Source organism: Hyaena hyaena, unplaced genomic scaffold, assembly GCF_003009895.1.
Source record: "Hyaena hyaena isolate Hyena2069 unplaced genomic scaffold, ASM300989v1 scaffold_1961, whole genome shotgun sequence".
NCBI classification, from domain to species: domain Eukaryota; kingdom Metazoa; phylum Chordata; class Mammalia; order Carnivora; family Hyaenidae; genus Hyaena; species Hyaena hyaena.
This window is the reverse complement of record NW_024082600.1, coordinates 101,471-115,808: the sequence shown is the minus strand read 5'-3', so window position 1 is coordinate 115,808 and position 14,338 is coordinate 101,471. Positions and strand designations below refer to the sequence as shown.

General features: G+C 33.6%; 1 protein-coding gene across 1 annotated transcript in view; it reads right to left on the bottom strand.

Annotated features, from left to right (window-relative positions):
* The window catches only part of POF1B (POF1B actin binding protein), an 89,851-nt gene continuing 75,513 nt past the window's right edge, over positions 1-14,338 (bottom strand). Inside the window, exons 14-16 of the mRNA XM_039225195.1 lie at positions 13,475-13,557; positions 3,259-3,373; positions 1-297 (exon numbers count right to left, since the gene is read on the bottom strand). Coding sequence (XP_039081126.1) covers positions 292-297; positions 3,259-3,373; positions 13,475-13,557 — 204 coding nt within the window. The 3' untranslated portion in view covers positions 1-291. The remainder of the gene's footprint in view (positions 298-3,258; positions 3,374-13,474; positions 13,558-14,338) is intronic.

Below are 14,338 nucleotides of genomic sequence, written 5' to 3'. Positions count from 1 at the left end.
TTTAGTGTCTAAGAAACACCGTATTGAAAACCAGTGAATTATGTTCTACAGTATCTGGAATTGAAGTTTAAACAAACAGTGTGTTGCTATATTGAATACAAAAATGTAATAGAAAGGATTCAGGTTTCATAAGTGACTGGAGAAACTGTCATTTGCAGAATTAATTCATTCCATTCGATTCACTGGGTACTAGCATGGTTCAAAATTTTGATTGGCCTTTAGTTATGGAAAATAACAAAATACTAATGTAGAGACATACAATAAAAGAACTCCTTTGAGTTGGAGATCCATTCATGGCTAGAAAAGGGAAAAAAAAAGTTAGTTTACAATTGGTTCATAATTCATTTAAGATATTCTTTTCTAGGTACACAGTTATGGACAATGATTTAAATTGATACATATAAAACCAAAGGAAATGTATTGCACTTTTGTGGCAACATTTTATGTGTATATTCAGTGAAACAATGGTCTATCTGACTTTAGTCAACATATATATTTCAATAACTGAAGGGAGGATTGAATAGAATTCTTTCTTGGTGTCTTTTTTACAGATTAAATATATCCAAACATATCTGTTAATAAATATAGATCTATCATATGTGAACTTATTAAATATGAGAGCTATTTTGAACTAGCTCTCAGTATCTAATCCCCTTCAAATATCAAGTTTGATTGAGGACTGATGGGTATGGGGGAGAGGGGAAGGGGGGTGACGGGCCTGGAGGAGGGCACTTGTGGGAATGAGCACTGGGTGTTGTATAGAAACCAACATGGCAATAAACTATTTTAAAAAAATATATCAAGTTTGATGTAGATGTAGACCATTTTTTTTGGCAACTCCTCACATTGATGCTACCCCTTGGGCACATGTGGTTAGTAGCAGCGATTGCTTTTCAATCTTAAATTTCAGTATCAAATAATCTCTGAGTGACAAATTTTATTTATTTTTAAAATTTTTAAGTTTTATTTATTTCTGAGAAAGAGAGAGAGAGGCAGCGTTGGGGGGAGGTCAGAGAGAGAGGGAGACACAGAATCCGAAGCAGGCTCCAGGCTCTGAGCTAGCTGTCAGCACAAAGCCCAACATGGGGTTTGAACCTACGAACTGTGAGATCATGACCTAAGCTGAAGTTGGACGCTTAACTCATTTAGCCACCCAGGCGCCCCTCTGAGTGACAAATTTTAAATCCTGTGCTGACTTTCTCTTGCTACTCATCTGGTTCTTGGTCCATTAAGTATCCTTCTTCATTTAGTTAGTAATAAATAGTTCTCAGCTAACTAGTGGACTGAGAAACACAACATATGTCAAAACTCAAACTATTATTTGAAGGGGGGACTACCAAGTGTTGGTTACTTTCATTGATGATAGACAGCCATACAGTCAAGATTGATGGCTTGATTGTAGTCAAGAGAAGGGCTTCAAGGCTAAAAACTTTTTGAAACTTTTGTTTATTCAAATATTTGAGCTGGGGCGCCTGGGTGGCTCAGTTGGTTAAGCATCCGACTTTGGCTCAGGTCATGATCTCACGGTTTGTGGTTTCGAGCCCTGCGTCGGGCTCTGTGCTGACAGCTAGCTCAAAGCCTGGAGGCTGTTTCAGATTCTGTGTCTCCCTCTCTCTCTGACCCTCCCCTGCTCATGCTGTCTCTCTCAGAAATAAATAAAAAACATTAAAAAATTTAAAAAAACACAAATATTTGAGCTTATTCATCTAAAAGATCATTTTTAGAGTGAGTTATTTAACAGCGACTTAATTTTATTAACTATATATCAGCAGTAATTTATTAACAACATGTCTGCAGTATTTTATTAACTATAAATCTGGAATTTTAAAGTTTCATCAAAAGGTTCTGCAGAATAATTGACATTTGTATATTTTTTTAGTCTATTGCTTACCATGGTGTACATACTTAGGCATTTTAAAACTAATTAAAGTATAATAAGCCTATGGAAAAAGTACACATATAAGTATACAACTAAATTTTTTTTTCAAACTGAACACACATATATGACCACTACACCGATCAAGTAACAGCACATTAAGACCTTAGATCAGGACCTGCCCTCATGGTACTGATACCATGATACTGATTATTTTAATAAACATAACTTATTTTTATCTGTATTTGGTACTTAAGCAGTTTTTAACATAACAAAACAAAGGCTGCCATTTTCAGTGTTAAAGTTAGATACTGTGTGTTTTTAAAGCTGTGATTCTCAATGTTTTTTTTCTATTTATTTCACCTGAGGAATATCATACATTCCCATCATTATCATTGGTTTACTGTTAAAATCTCTTGGCAGTAATGTAGAGTATATAATTAGGGAGAAAATCCCCATGGTGATTCTATCATGTTAGCAAGGTTTCTCAGCCTTGAGCAGTATTAACATTTTGGGTTGGACAATTCTTTGTTGTGAGAGACTGTTCTGCTCATTGTATGATCTTCAACAGCATCCTTGGCTTTTACCCACCAGATGCCAATAGTACCCAATCTCTAGTTATGAAAAACAAAAAGTGTCTCCAAACATTGCTAAATGCCTCCTAGGGGGAAAATTGCCCCTGATAGCCACTGCACTATGGTAAATATATGCCCTGTTTGATGTTCACTACTTTAAAGGTTAATAGAACAAACATAAAAGTTTTAGGAAAGTAACTTCAGTCCCTTATAAGAACAGGGTTTTAGTAATCAGCCACCTTAGGAATGCATTGGATTATTTAGAAAGATGCTAAGGTCCATGTCACTTGGTCATCTTGGAGGATGTTAAAGAAGGTAGGTGTTAGAGTACATGACTTATAAAGTATTCTTCATCAGCATCACTATAACTGTGGGATTTAAAGCTGGAGGATCTTACAATCTATTGAGAAAGATAGACACACCTCCTCTTTTTCCAAACATTAAAAAGTTTCCATCTACAAGAATAAGTACCACATTCAAGACTGCAATACAAATTCTATTAAAACATGCCTCTTTTCCATCTGTCATTTTTCATAACTGCCTACCTGCTTCAGACAAAAAGGAGGGTTTTTTTAAAAATTTGAATCGAATCAATTCAATAACAATTATATTATCCATGTGTGAATCATTCCAAAGTTTCTTACTTCACATTATATATCAGTAAGAAAAACATGGAAAAGTCTTTCAGAGAAAATCAAATTGGAAGATTTTAGTTTTCTTTGATATTTTGCTGTAATTATTTAAGGTTATTTCTTTTACATAGGATTTCTATAAGTAAAATGATTATAAATACCCAAGTGAACTTACACAAGTCCATTTGTTTTCTGTTTTTTCAATCACAATAGTCTGTGTGTCACTACCTGGTGGTATATATTCATAGTCATCATAAAGGAGTCCCAGGATTGGATATTGTGTCCTGTACCTATACAGAAAAAAGTTAGTTTGCCAGCTGCATGAGACAATGACTCTCATTCATTTTTAGTCACTCTTACCTAGTTTGAAGCTGGCTATGAAATTAACATGGCTCTGAATGATTTTTAACTCTATAAAGAAAATCTCCTCTTATTGTAAAAAGCTTTACTACTATTATTTTAAAAAAAGTAAGAAGGAAGAACTTCTGCTTCTAACAATGATGGACCACTGGCAGCACTAGACAATGATCCTAGAGAAGGGAACCAAATGATATGAGCTATACAAGTGCCTAGTTCACTGCCTAGAGAGTTTCCTGATCACTGGATAGGGTAGGGAAGCCAAATAGATCTCTGCAGTCCCATAAAGTTGAAGTGACATAATTTCAAGTAAAGGTATGCCAAAACAACCAGTGTGGGGCTGAGAGAGAGTACAGGAGAGAGTACAGGAGAGAACTATATATATAGAGGGCAAGAGACGTATAGAAGTTTCTCTAAAAGTCTTTGGATGAGTACTGATTAGTGTAGGCATGTGGAAAAGTTACTGAACCTGGGGAAAGAACTAGAAAGGGACAGCCTGGAAATCCCTGGAGCTCATACAGTGAAGGGAATAGTTTTTGTGTCACTACAAGAGTGGAAATACCTTCCTAATACATTGGTCACCAAGAAGAAACTAGAGAAAAATATTGCCTTAGGGAGTGGGATGACATTAGTCTTAGACTGTAGGTTTTAGTAGTTTAAAAGCAAGACTTGAAAGCAAAGTTAAAGAATAAAATCTAATACAAAAAAATCAATTTTAATTTTGTGCACTTGCAAAATACAATCTGAAAATGAAATTAAGAAAACAATTCTACCTCATGGTAATCACAAACACAAAACCTATAATAAATATACAACAAAATAAAGAGAAATAAAGACAAACGCACCATTACAGAAACTCATCAATCACAAAGAAAGAACAAGAAGAGAAGAAAAGGCAAGAAGAGCTACAAGAAAAGAAAACAAATAGCATAATAATAATAAAATGGCAATAAGTACATACTTTTCAAAATTACTGCAAATATAAATGGCTTAAATGCTCCAGTCAAAGCCATAGATAGTTAAATGGCTAAAAATATTAATACACATCTATATACTGCCTGCAAAGAGACTCGCCTAACACCTAAAGACACATAAAGACTGAAAGTGAAGGGATGGAAAAACAATTGCCTTGCAAATGGAAGACAAAAAAAAAAAAAAACTAGACTAGCAATACTTATATGAGACAAAACAGACTTAAAGACTGTAACAAGAGATAAATAAGGGAATTACAAGATGATAAAGGTGCTGATCCAATAAAAGATTATGACAACTGTAAACATCTATGCAACCAGCATTAGAGAAATTAAATATACAAAGCAAATATTAGCAGACATAAAGAGAGAAATTGATAGTAATAGCAGGGAACTTTAACACCCCCATTTATATCAATGAATAGATCATTCAGACAAAATCAATAAGAAAATAGCGTCTTTGAATGGCACATTAGATCAGATGGATACAACAGATATATTCAGAACATTCGATCAAATAGGAAAATATGCAAATTCTTCTCAAGTGCACATAGAACATTCTCTAGAATAGATCACATATTAGGCCATTAAACAAGTCTCAATAAATTCAAGCAGATTGAAATATCATGCATCTTTTCCAACCACAGGAGTATAAAACTAGAAATCAATCACAAGTAGAAAAATACTGGAAAAACAAAAACAAAAACACATGGAAGCTAACCAACATTATACTAAACAACTGATAAGTCAAAGAAGAAATAAAAAAAAAATACCTGAAGACAAATGAAAATGGAAATATAATGGTCCAAAATCATTCAAATGCAGTGAAAACAGTTCTAAGAGGGAAATATATAATGATGCAGGCCTAAATCAAGAAATAAGAAAAAGTTCAAATAAACAATCTAATCTTAACACCTAAAGGAACTAGAAAAAGAAGAACAAAGAAAGCCTAAGGTGAGTAGAGGGAAGGAAATAATAAAGATTAGAGATGAAATAAATGACATAAAGGCTTAAAAAAAAGAAAAAAATTAATAAAACCAAGAGCAGGTGTTTTGAAGAGATAAGCAGAATTGATAAATCTTTAGTCAGACTCATCAAGAAAAAAAGAGAAAGGACTCACGTAAAAACATCAGAAAAGAAAGAAGTAACAACTAACACCATGCTCATTCTCTCTTTCTCTCTCTCTCTCTCAGAAATAAATTAAACATTTAAAAAATTAAATAAAGAATGAATGGGCCAACCAGGCAATTAGAGAAGAAATTTAAATATATATGGAAACAAATGAAAATGAAAAACAACAATCCAAATCCTTTGGGATGCAGCAAGAAGCATTCTGAAAAGGAAAATACATTGCAATTCAGGCTTATCTCAAGAAAGAAGAAAAATCTCAAATACAAGATCTAACAGCACACCCAAAGGAACTAGAAGCTGAACAGCATAGGCATCCCATATCCAGAAGAAAAGAGAAATAATAAAGATTAGAGCAGAAATAAACAATATAGAATCCGAAAACAAAAACAAAAATAAAAAGAGTAGAACAGATTAATAAAATCAAGTTTTGGTTTTTTGGAAAAAAAAAAAAACTGATAAACCTCTAACCAGGATTCTCAAAAAGAAAAGAAAGAGGACCCAAATAGATAAAATAACGAGTGAAAATGGATTTATTACAACCAATCCTTCAGAAATACAAGCCAGTATCAGAGAATACTATGAAAAATTATATTCCAACAAACTGGACAACCTGGAAGAAATAAACAAATTCCTAAACACCTACACACTACCAAAACTCAAATGGGAAGAAATAGAAAATTTGAACGGACCCATAACTAGTGAAGAAAGTGAATCAGTTATCAAAAGTCTCCCAACAACTAAGAGTCCTGGGCCAGATGGCTTCCCTGGGGAATTGTACCAAACATTTAAAACAGAGTTCATACCTATCCTTCTCAAAGTGTTCCAAAAAATAGAAACAGAAGGATAGCTTCCAGACTGATTCTATGAAGCCAGCATTACTTTGGTTCCCAAAACAGACAGAAACCCAGCAAAGAAGAGAACTACAGGCCAATATCTCTGATGAATGTGGATGCAAAAATTCTCAAGAAGACACTAGCACATTGAATTCAACAGCACATAAAAAGAATTATTTACCATGATCAAGTGGGATTCATTCCTGCGCTGCAGGCCTGGTTCAATATTTGCTAATCAATCAATGTGATACATTACATTAATTAAAGAAAAGATAAGAACCATATGATCCTGTCAATAGATGCAGAAAAAGCATTTGACAAAATACAGCATCATTTCTTAATAAATTCCCCTGACAAAGTTAAGATAGAACGAGCATACTTAAACATCATAAAAGCCATTTATGAAAAGCCCACAGTTAATATAATCTCCAATGGGGAAAAACTGAGAGCTTATCCCTGAGATCAGGAACATGACAGGGATGTTCACTCTCACCACTGTTGTTTAACATAGTGCTGGAAATCCTAGCATCAGCAATCAGGCAGTAAAATTAAATAAAAGGCATCAGAATTGGCAAAGATGAAGTGAAACATTCACTTTTTACAGACGACATGATACTCTACATGGAAAACCTGACAGACTCCACCAAAAGTCTGCTAGAAATGATCTATGGATTCAGCAAAGTCGCAGGGTACAACATCAATGTAACAAAGTGGGTGGCATTTTTATACACCAATAATGAAGCAACAGAAAGAGAAATCAAGAAACTGATCTCATTCACAATTGCACCACAAATCATAAACTTCTTGGGGCACCTGGGTGGCTTAGTCGGTTGAGCGTCCGACTTTCGCTTAGATCATGATCTCACGGTTCGTGGGTTCTAGCCCCGCGTCGGGCTCTGTGCTGATAGCCAGCTCAGAGCCTGGAGTCTGTTTCCAATTCTGTGTCTCCCTCTCTCTCTGACCCTCCCCTGCTCATGCTGTCTCTCTCTCTCCTAGAAATAAATAAAACATTTAAAAAAAATTTAAAAACCAAATCATAAACTTCTTAGGAATAAACTTAGTCAAAGATATAAAAGATCTGCATGCTGAAAACTCTAGCAATCTCTGACTTTAGCCCCTACTACAAAGCTGTAATCATCAAGATGGTATGGTAATGGCACAAAAACAGACACAAAGAGTAATGCAATTGAATAGACAACCCAGAATTGGACCCACAAATATACGGCCAACTAATCTTTGACAAAGCAGGAAAGAGTATCTAATGGAAAAGACAGCCACTTTAACAAATGGTGCTGGGGGAACTGAACAGCAACATGCAGAAGAATGAAACTGGACCACTTTCTTACACAATACACAGAAATAAACTCAAAATGGATGAAGGACCTGAATGTGAGACAGGAAACCTTCAAAACCCTAGAGGAGAAAGCAGGAAACAACTTTGACCTCAGCTGCAGCAATTTCTTACTCAACCCATCTTCAAAGTCAAGGGAATCAAAAGCAAAAATGAATCTCTTCAAGATAGAAAGCTTCTGCACCGCAAAGGAAACAAGCAAAAAAACTAAAAGGCAACCGACAGAATAGAAAAAGATTGTTGCAAATGACACATCAGATAAATGGCTAGTATCCAAAGTCTATAAGGAACTCTGCAAACTCCACACTTGAAAAACAAATAACCCAGTGAAGAAATAGGCAGAAAACATGAATAGACACTTTTCCAAAGAAGACATCCAGATGTCCAACAAACACAGGAAACAATGCTCAGCGTCACTCATCATCAGGGCAATACAAATCAAAACCACACGGAGATACCATCTCATGCCAATCAGAGTGGCTAAAATGAACAAATCAGGAGACTATAGATGCTGGCAAGGATGTGGAGAAATGGTGGGACTGTACACTGTTGGTGGGAATGCAAACTGATGTAGCCACTCCTGAAAACAGTGTGGAGGCTCTTCAAGAAATTAACAATAGAACTCTCCTATGACCCAGCAATAGCACTTCTAGGAATTTACCCAAGGGATACAGGAGTGCTGATGAATAGGGGCACATGAACCCCAATGTTCATAGCAACACTTTCAACAATAGCCAAATCATGGAAAGAGTCTAAATGTCCATCAACTGATGAATAGATCAAAAAGATGTGGTTTATCTATACAATGGAATACTACATGGCAATGAGAAATGAATGTAATCTGGCCATTTGTAGCATTGTGGATGGAACTGGAGGGTATTATGCTAAGTGGAATAAGTCAGTCAGAGAAAGACAGATACCATATATTTTCACTCATATGTGGATCTTGAGAAACTCAACAGAAGACCATGGGAGAGGGGAAGGGAAGAAAAAGTTACAGAGAGGGAAGGATGCAAACTATAAGAGACTCTTGAATTCTGAGAGCAAACTGAGGGTTGATGGGTGGTGGGGGAAAGGGGAAGTGGGTGATGGGCATTGAGGAGGGCAATTGTTGGGATGAGCAATGGGTGTTGAATAGAAACCGATTTGACAATAAATAATAGTTAAAAAGAAAAGAGAATACTATGAAAAATTATAACCAAAGAATTGGACAACCTAGAAGAAAAAGATAAATACCTAGAAACATACAATCTTCCAAAACTGAATGAAGAAATAGATAATCTGAAAAGACTGATTACAAGTAACAAGATTGAATAAGTTGTCATAAAACTCTCAAGAAATAGAAGTTTAGAACCAGATGGATTCATAGGTGAATTCTACCAGTTAAAGAAGAATTAATACTTATTCTCCTTAAACTATTCCTTAAAAAAGAGGAAGAAAACCTTCCAAATACATTCTATGACACTTGCATTATAAACCAGACAAAGATAACTACACTTAACAATACATTAGAAGGATTATTCACCATGATCAAGTGGCTTTTATTTTGGAAATGCAAAGATAGTTCAATATTCCAAAATCAATCAATGTGGCACACCACATCAACAAAGGAAGAATAAAAAAAATCATATGATCATGCCAACAGATGCAGAAAAAGCTTTTGACAAAATTCAACTCTGTTCATGATAAAAACTCTCAACCAAGTGTGTTCAGAGGAATAATATATTAACATAATAAAGGCCACATATGAAAAACCCACAGCTAACATCATGTTCAATAATGAAAAACAGAGCTTTTCCTCTAATATCAGAAACAAGATAAGGATGTCCACTCTCGCCACTTTTATTCGATAGAATACTGAAAGTCTTACCAACAGAAATCAGATAAGAAAAGGAAATAAGAGGCATCCATATTGGTAAGGAAGAAGTAAAACTTTTACTATTTGTGGATGACATGATACTATACATAGAAAATTCTACAGACACTATGAAAAACAATCGGAATTAATAAATGAATTCAATAAAGTCAGAGTGCAAAATCAAAGTACAGAAATCTATTAAAATCCTATAAATTAATAATGAAGTAGCAGAAAGTGAAATTCAAAAAACAATCCCATTTACATTTCACCAAAAAGAACAAAATTTCTACAAATAAACTTAACAAAGAGATGAAAGACTTATACTCTGAAAACTATAAAACACCAGTGAAAGAAATGGAAGACAACACAAACAAATGGAAACATATACCATGCTTATGGATTGGAAGCCTTAATATTGTTAAAATGTTTATACTATCCAAAGCAATCTACGGATATAATGCAAGCCTTTTAAAAGCAAAAACATTTTTTTTACAGAACTAGAACAAATAATACTAAAATATTTATGGAATCACAACAGACCCTGAATAGTTAAAGCAATCTTGAGAAAGAAAAACAAAGTGGCAGGTATCACAATTCCAAATTTCAAGATATAATACAAACCTACAGTTAACAAAATCTTATGGTACTGTCAAACACAAAAAAATAGACACATATGTCAATGGAACAAAATAAAATGTCCAGAAAGAAACCAAAACTTATATGGTCTATTAGTCTATGACAGAACAGGCAAGAATATACAAGGGGAAAAGATAGTCTCTTCCACAAATAGCGTTGAGAAAACTGGACAGAAACATGAAAAGAATGAAGCTGGACTACTTTCGTTTACCATACACAAAAATAAACTCAAAATAGATTGAAGACCTAAATGTGAGACCTGAAGCCACAAAAATCCTAGAAGAAATCACAGATAGTAACTTTTCTGACATTTCCTATGGCAGCTTTTTTCTAGTTGCACAGCAAAGGAAATCATCAACCAAACAAAAAGGCAACCTACTGAATGGAAGAAGATATTTGCAAAGATATATATGACAAGGGCTAATATCCAAAATATATAAAGACTGTATATACTTCAACACCAAAGAAACTCAAACAATATTTTCAAAACAAAAATATACATTTTTCCAAAGAAGGCATATAGATATCTAATAGACACATGGAAAGGTGCTCAACATCACTCATCATCAGAAAATGCAAATCAAAGCCACAATAAGGTATCACTTTATACCTGTGAGAATGGCTAAAATAAAAAAGTCTAGTTATAGCAAGTGATGGTGAGGATGTGGAGAAAAAGGAACCTTAATGTATTATTCATGGGAATGTAAATTGGTACAGACACTCTGGAAATCAGCATGAACTTTCCTTAAAAAAGTTAAAAATAGAAATACTATATGATCTAATACTTCTACTCCTGAGTACTTAATGAAGAAAACAACAATACTAGTTTGAAATGATATAATCACCCCTAAATTTAATGCATTTTTATTATTTACCCAAGATATGGAATCAACATAAGTGTTCAATGATAGAGAAATGGATAAGGAAGAAACTATATATAGATATACATATATATGTATGTACACATACATATATACATATACATTATATATATAGTGCATATATATATAATGGATATATATATATATATATAATGTAATATTACTCAGCCTTAAAAGGATCAAATCTTGCCTTTTGTAACAATATGGATGGAACTAGATGGTATTATGCAAAGTGAAATATGTCATACCAAGAAAGAAAAACACCATAGGATTTCATTCATATAGAACCTAAAAAACAAAGCAAATACACAAACAAAATGCAGAATCAGGCCTGTAAATAGAGAACAAATTTATGGCTGACAGAAGGAAGTATTGTGAGAGTATGGACAAAATGTTAAAGTGGAGTGGGAGATACAGCTTTCTAATTATGGAAAGAGTAAGTATAGGAATAAAAGGCACAATATAGGGAATATAGTCAATGATACTCTAATGGTGTTGCATGGTGACTGATGGTAGCTACACTTGTGATAAATGTAGCAAAATATATAGAGAAGTTGAATCACTACATTATACACCTGAAATTAATGTAACATTGTGTGTCAACTATAGTCAAATAAAAGGACTGGGTTTTATATGTAAGTGATTCATCACTAAATTCTTCTCCTGAAACTAATATTACACTATATGTTAACTAACTAGAATTTAAATAAAATCTTAAAACATAAAAAAAGAAAAAGAAAGCAATTCTATTTACAATAACATACAAATATAATATACTTAGAAATAAATTTAACAAAAATGAAGGGTAAGACTTATGCAGTGAAATTACCAAATACTATTTTAATAAATTAAAAAAGATTTAAATGCAAAAGGATCCCATGCTCATGGATAATAAAACTTAATATTGTTAGCATGACAATAATACCCAAAGTTTTCTACATATTTAAGTAAATCTCTTAACAGAGTTATCCTAAAATGCATATAGAAAAGCAAAGGACCAAAAATAGCCAAGGCAATCTTGAAAAGAAGTTTAAAAACTCACACCTCTGGTTTCAAACTAAAAATTAAAAACTTGTGTTACAAAATCATACTATCAAGATAGTAAAAAGACAACCCATAGAATGGAAGAAAATATTTATAAATCAAATCTCTGATAAAGGAATTATATCCAGAATATATAAATATTTCTTCCAATTCAATATTAAAAATTCAAGTAATCCAGTTTTAAAATGGAGAAAGAATTTGTATAGTCATATCTCTAAAGAAGGTATATTAATGGCCAATAAACACAGGAAAAAATACTAAATATTAATTATTAGAGAAATACAAATGAAAACCACAATAAGATGCCACGTCCCATCCTTAGCATGGCTATATAATCCAAGAGATGAACAGTAACAAGTTTTGAGGAGGATGGAGAGAAATTGGAACACTCAATCCACTGCTGATGGGAATGTAAAATTGTACAGCTGCTTTGGAAAACAGTTTAGCCATTCCTAAAAATTAAACATAGAGTTACCATGTGCCCCAGCAATGCCACTCCTAGGTATATACTCAAAAGAAGTGAACACGTATGTCCATGCACATTTGCACACAGATATTCATAATAGCATTATTCATAATAGTCAAAAATTGAAAATAACCTAAATGTCCATCAATTTATGAATGGATAAATATTGTATATCCACATAATGTAATATTATTTAGTAACAACAAGCAATGAAGTATTGACACATGCTAAAACATGGATGAATCTTGAAAACATAATGCAAAGTGGAAGAATCCAGTCACAAAAGACCACATTTTATATTATTCAATCATTTATATGATATATCCAAAATAGACTTTTGCTGAAACTATTCCTAAAGAGTCATGTTCCATTTGATTTTGCTAAATTTCTGGGATGAAAGCTGTGGTCAAATTGCTATTATGAGGGGAGATGCCTAAGAATAATGTCCACATAGGAAAGAGCATAAAGACATAAAGAAAGACATATTTCTGAAGACATGTTTTGAGCATACAAATCCATTTGGATGCCAAGCAATTCCAATTAACTGAATTAACTAATTCCCAGTTTAAGTTGAATTTTTGGCATGTGCAACTAAAAGAATCTTGACTCATATGGTTGCTTAAACAAATTATTTGTTTTTTATTTACATTGTTTTTGATATATTGTAAATACAGGAAAGATGTGCTGCAGAATTTTATTTACTATAATTGCTATGGCTTTGTGTAAATATTCATTCTTCAGTAGATTTACTGCCCTGCAGAAAACAAACTCTGTATAGAGGTATATATATCAATTAAACATGCTATAACCTGGATTACATAAAAATGAAAGGAATATTCAAATTTCATTTAAAAATACATTACTTTTTTGTGGTAATAGTAGTCTTTCCACCACTGGAGGGTTGGTTATAAGATAAATACATTTCTTGTCTCAACTTTGAGAGTTCCTTACAAATAAAAGAAAATAAAATTATTTGAAAAAAGTAGTAACATGAGGTAAGAGGTATGTTCGATCATTTAATAAAGTTAGTAAGAATAATTACTTTTTCCCTTCCCCTTTAGCTTGGACATAAGAGTGTTCTAATTCCATCTGTTAAGTACCATATATTATTGCTTCATGGTACTGAATAAGTTACATCATATGCCTGTGCAGGAATTAACTAACTGGTATAGGATTTCTTTATTTGAGGGATTACATGATATATTTTTTTAATATTTTTATTTATTTCTAGGAGAGAGAGAGACAGCGTGAGCAGGGGAGGGTCAGAGAGAGAGGGAGACACAGAATCTGAAGCAGGCTCCAGGCTCTGAGCTGGCAGTCAGCCCAGAGCCTGACGCGGGGCTCAAGTCCACGAACCGCGAGATCATGACCTAAGCGAAAGTCGGACGCTTAACCAACTAAGCCACTCAGGCGCCACAGGGATTACATGATATTAAATAGTCATGGTTCTCAAAGATGTGATAGTTTTTGTCCTAAAAAGCTTGAAAAGTATAGTCATAGCAGAAAAGCACTGGCACTTCATTATGAAGGCAGGTATTATTTCCTAACTGAAAATCTATCACTGATCATTACTACAAGCATAATTACTTCAATAACAAGAATATAACATCAGCCACCATTTTTGGTGGTTCCTTCCTTCAGTACAAACTATTTTATAACAAATCCTGAGCCACATGCTACAGATACAGAGAGGAATATAACAGTCCTTTGCTGAACAGCCTTCCTGG